Source organism: Poecilia reticulata, linkage group LG22, assembly GCF_000633615.1.
Source record: "Poecilia reticulata strain Guanapo linkage group LG22, Guppy_female_1.0+MT, whole genome shotgun sequence".
NCBI classification, from domain to species: domain Eukaryota; kingdom Metazoa; phylum Chordata; class Actinopteri; order Cyprinodontiformes; family Poeciliidae; genus Poecilia; species Poecilia reticulata.
Genome location: NC_024352.1, coordinates 24069519 through 24076643, shown reverse-complemented (window position 1 = coordinate 24076643; position 7125 = coordinate 24069519). Strand labels below are relative to the sequence as shown.

The 7125-nt window shown below is 36.4% G+C and overlaps 1 protein-coding gene across 1 annotated transcript in view; it reads left to right on the top strand.

Moving 5' to 3' along the window:
- Positions 1 to 6388, top strand: part of zmpste24 (zinc metallopeptidase, STE24 homolog) — a 7267-nt gene extending 879 nt beyond the window's left edge. The window contains exons 2-9 of the mRNA XM_008399904.2: positions 715 to 861; positions 1828 to 2031; positions 2116 to 2268; positions 3184 to 3325; positions 3407 to 3597; positions 3683 to 3784; positions 4416 to 4559; positions 5220 to 6388. Of these exons, the coding sequence (XP_008398126.1) occupies positions 715 to 861; positions 1828 to 2031; positions 2116 to 2268; positions 3184 to 3325; positions 3407 to 3597; positions 3683 to 3784; positions 4416 to 4559; positions 5220 to 5444 (1308 nt within the window). The 3' untranslated portion in view covers positions 5445 to 6388. The remainder of the gene's footprint in view (positions 1 to 714; positions 862 to 1827; positions 2032 to 2115; positions 2269 to 3183; positions 3326 to 3406; positions 3598 to 3682; positions 3785 to 4415; positions 4560 to 5219) is intronic.
- The last annotated feature ends 737 nt before the right edge of the window (positions 6389 to 7125 follow it).

The following is a 7125-nucleotide window of genomic DNA, read 5'->3' as shown; positions in this document are numbered from 1 at the left end:
TATATATATATGTGTGTGTGTGTGTGTGTGTTATTTTTTTTGCTAAATATCTCAAGGAATATAACAGTATGTGAGTCACACTTCTGATTTTTTTTGAGTGTGAATAATGATAAAAACCAAAAAAATCCCCCCAAAATATAACTTTCCAATCAGACACTGAAGTTTGAGGTTTTTAATGTCACAAAATGTTATAATTTATTTTTATTTTTTCAAGAAAGTGTTTTAGGTTGGGATTACTAGATTTAATAAAGACATGCTCTAAAAATAATCAAATCAACACTTATTTTAATCCCGAGTTAGAAAAACTGTTATGAACTTCATAATTCATTGCTGTTCTGGCTTGCAAAACTATTTTTGTGGTAAATGTTGGTAAAGTCTCGGTGAAACAGCATCTTAGGACGAAGATAAAGACGCGAGTCAAGTTCTCCTAAAACAAGAAAGTGAGATTAAAGTTAACATCTGTTACAATTTTACAAACCGAAAACGTTCCAGCATTTTCTTTCAGCTTTTTATGTCTTCAGTTTACAGAGCAGAGCGTATCAGATTTAGCTACAAGATGCTATGGATTACTGTTAAAAACAAAACAAAAACAACCTGTTTAAAAATAATCGCTTGTCTGAGCATTAGATAAAGACATTTAAAACTTTAATTGTGTGAATAAACAGAAATTTATGGGTTTCTAACACTATTTTTCGACCTTTTCCTGCCTTGCAGAGGAAAATATACCGGACAACCATTCACGTCCCAGAGGAGCTTGGAAAGATCATGGATCCCGACACCTTTGAGAAGTCGCGTCTGTATCAGCTGGATAAAAGCAACTTCAGCTTTTGGTCGGGGCTGTATTCAGAGATCGAAGGAACAGTAAGAAGAAAACCAGAGCCCTCATTTTACAAATATATTTACAATTCGCTGCATTAACGCTGCAGTATGTAACTTTTATTTTAAATGTTGTTTTTACATATTTGTTTAAACTGTCAAGTCGTGTCTGTTTGATATGAAGCAAATAATCTGTGAAAATCTGAACTCCACTGAACTCTCCATGTGGCGCAGTCACAAACGACGGTGGATTAATGGTTTTCCTGTAACTAAGTTGTTTCTCCACCATTTGCACATTTATTGACAGCACTAAGCCCCGCCTCCTGGCTCTGATTGGTTGTTTTTAGTTCGGTTCTGGAAGGAGGTGGAAAAAGTTGATTTTTTTTTTTCACAGCTCAGATGTCTCATAATTTACTGTCACGACATGTGTAGAGTTTTAAGAAATATACAAAAAAAACAAAAAAAAACGTTTTTATCTAAAAGTTAGATACTGCAGGTATCACTTCACTTCTGATACTGATATCTGAAATACAGAAAAACAGATGAATTGATGTAAAATACTGAAAAAACATAAAATCTTACCAAGTATTTTTGGCTTAGTTTCTATTACAAATATCTCTTTACACTTGAAATGAGACAAAACTAACTTTAACTTTTCAGAAAAATAGGAGCTTATAATAAATCAATAATTCCTTGATATTAATGATGAAGTACTAGTTAAATTTGTGGATTATTTCACTTATAAAATGCTAAAAATATTATAAGTAGGATAATCTCCCAGTGGATCTAGTGCTTTTTGATCAATATTAAGGAATTAGTTGCTTAAAACAAGCTGCCATCTTGCTGAAAAGTTACTTTTGAGTTACTTTTGTCTTGTTTCTAGTGAACTGAGATGTTTTACTTGAAACTAAACTAAAAATATTTGGTGAGATTTGCTGTGAATGTTTTTTATTTTTTTAAATTGTGATCAGTGTTTAAGTAAACTTAACGTTTTGTTTGTGGCCCTTCCAGCTGATCCTCCTGCTGGGCGGAATCCCGTTTCTGTGGCACTTCGCCGGTTCTGTGACGGCTCGGTTCGGGTTCGACCCGGACTATGAGATCAGCCAGTCGTTGGTGTTCCTGACTCTGGCCACGCTGTTCGGCGCCGTAACCGGACTTCCCTGGAGTTTGTACAGCACCTTTGTGATTGAGGAGAAACACGGCTTCAACCAGCAGGTTTCCTGCCTGAAAAACGTTTTTTCCTCTCATTTCCAAAAGCTTTTTCTGGTAGATTTAATTTCTCTCCCTCCTTCCGCCCAGACGTTGGGCTTTTTCCTGAAGGACGCGGTGAAGAAGTTTGCAGTGACCCAGTGCATCCTGCTGCCGGTGAGCTCGCTGCTCCTGTACATCATAAAGATCGGAGGAGATTATTTCTTCATCTACGCTTGGCTCTTCACGCTGCTCGTCTCTCTGGTCAGTGAGGAGATCGTCCTCCATTTTCCTCTGTCGGTTTCTCCCGTTTTGATTTTAGGTGGGAAAAAAAGTTTTTTTTAGAGTGGAAGAAAATGTTTCTCAAATTTTATTGGAGGTGATATTTTTGTCTAGTTGAAATTATGAGAATGAAATTATATTATCACAATAAAGTCACAATAAAACTAGAAAAATGTTTAATGAGAGCAAAGCTTTGATATTAAGTTACTAAAATCAGTTTGTTTCTTTCATTGTTTCAAATTCCTACTGGTAATAATTTGATGCTGATGAGTTGAAAGAAAGTATTTCACTATTTTTTTATAACTTTACAAGGTACTCATCGTTCCTCGTTTTAGGTGTTATAATTAAATTACTATTTCATTCTACTAATACTACAACTTTATTTTTTAATATTTATAATTTTTTCCTCATATTTTTGCCACTTTATTCTCATAATATTGAGTCTTTGTAGTATGAATTTATTTTATTTTTTGTTTTACACTTTATTCTCCTGACGTTTTGTTGTGTAACTTTGTTGTGTAACTACAATTTTTTGTATTATTGTGACTTTATTTTCATAATATTGGCTTTTTATCATACAGATTTATTCTTGTTGCAACTTTTCTTGTATTATTTAAAGTTTTTCTTGTATTATTACAACTTTATTCTCATTTTCCTTAACTGTCATACGACTTTATTCTCAATATTACGACTTTGTAAATTTATTTTTGTCATACAGTTTTAGTCTCATAATATTTTCTTTATTCTTGTAATTGTTTTAAAATACACAGAGGTTTGTAGTTGTAACTTTACAAAATGTTTGAATGCTTTCAGAAGGCTCTGTACTTTATTTCAGTGTTTAAATGTTGTTGCTGTATTTTCTGCTCCACTGATCCGCCTTTGCTCGGGGATTTGAAGGTTCTTGTGACCATTTATGCCGACTACATCGCTCCGCTGTTCGATAAATTCACCCCGCTGCCGGAGGGCGAGCTGAAGACGGCGATAGAGGACATGGCCAAGAGCATCAGCTTCCCTCTCACTAAACTCTACGTGGTTGAAGGTAGAAATGTTTAGAACGGCAGAAATCTTGAGCTCTGGGAGGAAACGCGTTCCCGGATGACTTCGTTTTCCGTCCCTCCAGGTTCGAAGCGTTCTTCGCACAGCAACGCGTATTTCTACGGCTTCTTCAAGAACAAGCGCATCGTGCTGTTTGACACGCTGCTGGAGGATTATTCCCCTCTGAACAGCGCCGGAGAGCCGCAGTCAGAAACGCAGTCGGAGACGGAGTCGGACCCGGAGGAATCGTCCAGCGAGAAGAAGCAAAAATCCAAGGTGGAAAAGTCAACATTCAAATCCTCCTCACACAGGAAGTGGTGAAAGTGGAAACATGACGGGATCATTTTAATTTCCTTCACAGAAGAAGCAAGGCTGCAACAACGCGGAGATCCTGGCGGTTCTGGGTCACGAGCTGGGCCACTGGAAGCTCGGTCACACCGTCAAGAACATCGTCATCAGTCAGGTGATCAAAACTAATCAGAAATGGTTTTTAATTCGCCATCACAATAATCAACATGCTTCACTTTCATTCAGCTGTTTTAAAGGTTTCATTTCTGTGAAAAGTCTTTCAAAATGCATAGTTTTGTAACAAAGTGCAATTAAATACTTAAATTTGGATACACAAAATAAAACGATATGTTTGTTTTTTCATTGTCTGAAGTTAAAGCCGAGTAAACTTTTTATTTTTTTGGTCAGTTCAAATTAGCAAAATTAATTATTTTTCCTAAATTCAAGAAAATTTTTCAAGAACATTTTTATTTAGAGATTTTTTGTACATTTGTATATACTTTGAGCAGAAAAGTAATTTGTTTTATTATTCCTATTGGCTCAGTGACTTATTGATCATTTTAATTGATAGAAAAATTAGCTTATATTTTATACTTTAAGTGATGTTATTAAAGTTGGATATTTTTTTGTGTTAGTGTTTTGTAACATTTCAAAACATAAAATGTTTTGCTTAAATTGTCCCTGCTGCGGTGCAGGAAAAGTTTGAGAAGTTATTTTAAATTTTCCTGTGGGAAACGTGTATGAACCCTGAATCAAACAGTGCTTACTGGAGCAGATATCATTTATTTTATTTTTCGTGTCTGCAGATGAATTCCTTCCTCTGCTTCTCCCTGTTTGCGGTTCTGATCGGGCGGACGGAGCTGTTTGTGGCTTTTGGATTCACTCAAAGTCAGCCTACATTAATTGGCTTGATGATTATCTTCCAGTTCATCTTCTCTCCTTACAACGAGGTAATTTGGGTCACCAAACTGTTTATTTTCTGAGTTAATTTAAAATTAGCTGCTTGAAGTGATCGCCTCCGTAGCAAATCGGTCATTTTTAAATGAAAAGTGGACGCCGCTCCGTCATGCAGCTCGGCTGAATAAACGCTATTATTTTTAATACTTTTGAGGAGTTTTGTTGAGAACAGAACCGCATAACGAGCATTTGCCACTCCACACCGAGCTCCATTTGGACCGTTGTTGTTTCTGGGCGCCATCTTTGTAACTGTATCACCAGCGTTGCTTAAGGCGCCCTCTGCTGGCTGCCGGCCAAACTACAACACTAAAAGGAAGTCTAAACGGACGTTATAACTTGCATGTTAATCGATGAGAAGTTGATTGCTTCAGCTCGGATGAATGACTGCTGTTGAAGTGAAATTTAAGGAGCTTGTCGAGTGTCTCAATTTCAAAACAAAACTGCATAAAGTGCATTTTGAATCCCAAATCGGACTCTGGACCGTTTCTTTGACCAGCGGCGCCCTCTGCTGGGCGGAGGCCAAGCTACAACACAAATAATTTCTACTTGCACATTTTCAGTTAATCAATTGGATCTAATATTAATCTTCTAAACTGTTAGTCAACAGTTAAGTGTAAGTCGATTAATCCACCTCCTCCTGCTCTGTTCTGCAGCTGCTGTCTTTCTGTCTGACGGTTCTGAGCCGCCGGTTTGAGTTCCAGGCGGACGCCTTCGCTCGCGGCATGGGCAAAGCCTCAGAGCTGTACTCTGCCCTCATCAAGCTCAACATGGACAACCTGGGCTTCCCTGTGGCGGACTGGCTCTTCTCCATGTGGCACTACTCCCACCCGCCCCTGCTGGAGCGCCTCAGGGCGCTGGGGAACGTCAAGCAGGACTGACGCGGCCGAACGGGGGAGCGGCGGGCGCCGCCTCCTCCTGCCGGCCTCCGCAGACCCCTCCTTGCCCTGTGACGCTGCCTGGTCTTTTTTTTCTTCCCACCTGTTCCCCAAACATTGAGTTTTACCTTATTTTAGCACTTCACTGTCCAAACATTCAGCAAAACCAAAACATCTCAGCGAAAAGCGTTTTCTCAGTGCGGCTTGCTGTGAGGAATCATCTGGACAATGTTTGTTTAGAAAAAGTTAGCCTGACTACAGTTTACAGATTGATTTGGCAGTTTGTTTTGTTTTCCACTTATTTATTAATTTCATCCTGTACATATTTTAAAAGGAAAAAAGACATTTTAGGATTGTTTTCCAGTATTAGGATGTCAAACTAGTGAGGAATTTCTTAGAATAGTTTATAAATGAGCTATTCCAGTTGTTTATTGCTTAAGTAGAAGAACATCTGTAATTATGGCGACGCTTTTTACAGATAAACAGGCCAGATTCTGATTCGTCCTGCAGCCGCCAGCCCTTGAACTGTCGATATCAAAACTATTTCTTTTGTTGCTTTTAATGAACAGTTTGATTCATTTTCATTTTCTTTAGAGGACTAATCATCACAAACGTGAGTGCCTCTGAATGTCTTTCTGTTCTGATGGTGATGTGAAAGTTTTAGTTTCATTTTTTTTCTACATGAACTGATTAATTGTTTTTGTTTTTATTCTTATTTGCCTGCAGTCGAGGGTCCAACCAGCCCTGTACATAATGTCGTTGGTAGTGAATGTGGTTGGAAATTTTACGTTTAGTTTCTTCCCGTGTTACCTGGCAAGCAAAATGTAAAATATTTTTGGGGACGTTGGGAGGCAAAAACTTTCCTTTAGCACACAAGGCAGAGTTTGGTTTGCTCAAAAAGGGGATTGAAGCTTTCTTTGCTGTGTTGAATAAAATTCTGCAACGCATTCCGTTTTCCCATCTGGTTCTGATCATACAGTTAGAACTCTGTTAATTTAAGACATGACTGAAAAAATAGCTGCTCAGATGTTTTAAAGCAATTTTAATCAAACCCAAAAATGAGGCAGAAATAAGTTTAAATGTATTTTTAAAATAGTTTTATTTAATTCTTAATTGCATGTTTTTTTATCACAAACTTTCTCCTTTCTTCTTATGAGATTTTCTCATAAGTATGACAAATTATTCCATAAATAACAGATGAATTTCCAACAGAGATATTGTAACTATGAACATTTATCCTCAATATTTTGTAATTTAATGCCCTATTTTATGAGATATTTCCTCTCAAATTCTGTAAGAATTCAGTGTCATTAATTTATTTCAGTAACTTAATTCACCAAGTGAAAATGTTTTTAATATAATTTCTGTTAATTCTGACAATTTTTCATTCAGAGTGAATTAAAACATGTATAAAATAAAATGTATAAAAATGACCATTTCATGTTTAATATTCTTTCATAATATATTTTAAATATTTCTCCTTAAAACACTTAGCAAAAGTATTACATGTTGGTATAACAACTATTAACAGCAGAATATTAAAGAAATGAAACCACGGAAAAATTAAAAACTAAAAAAATTAAAAGCACCAATAAAAATAAAATCTTGTTTATAGCTAATTAAATTATGATATAATTTTGAAAAGTTTGACAGGACCTGTTCATATTTAAAAAAAAAAGATTTA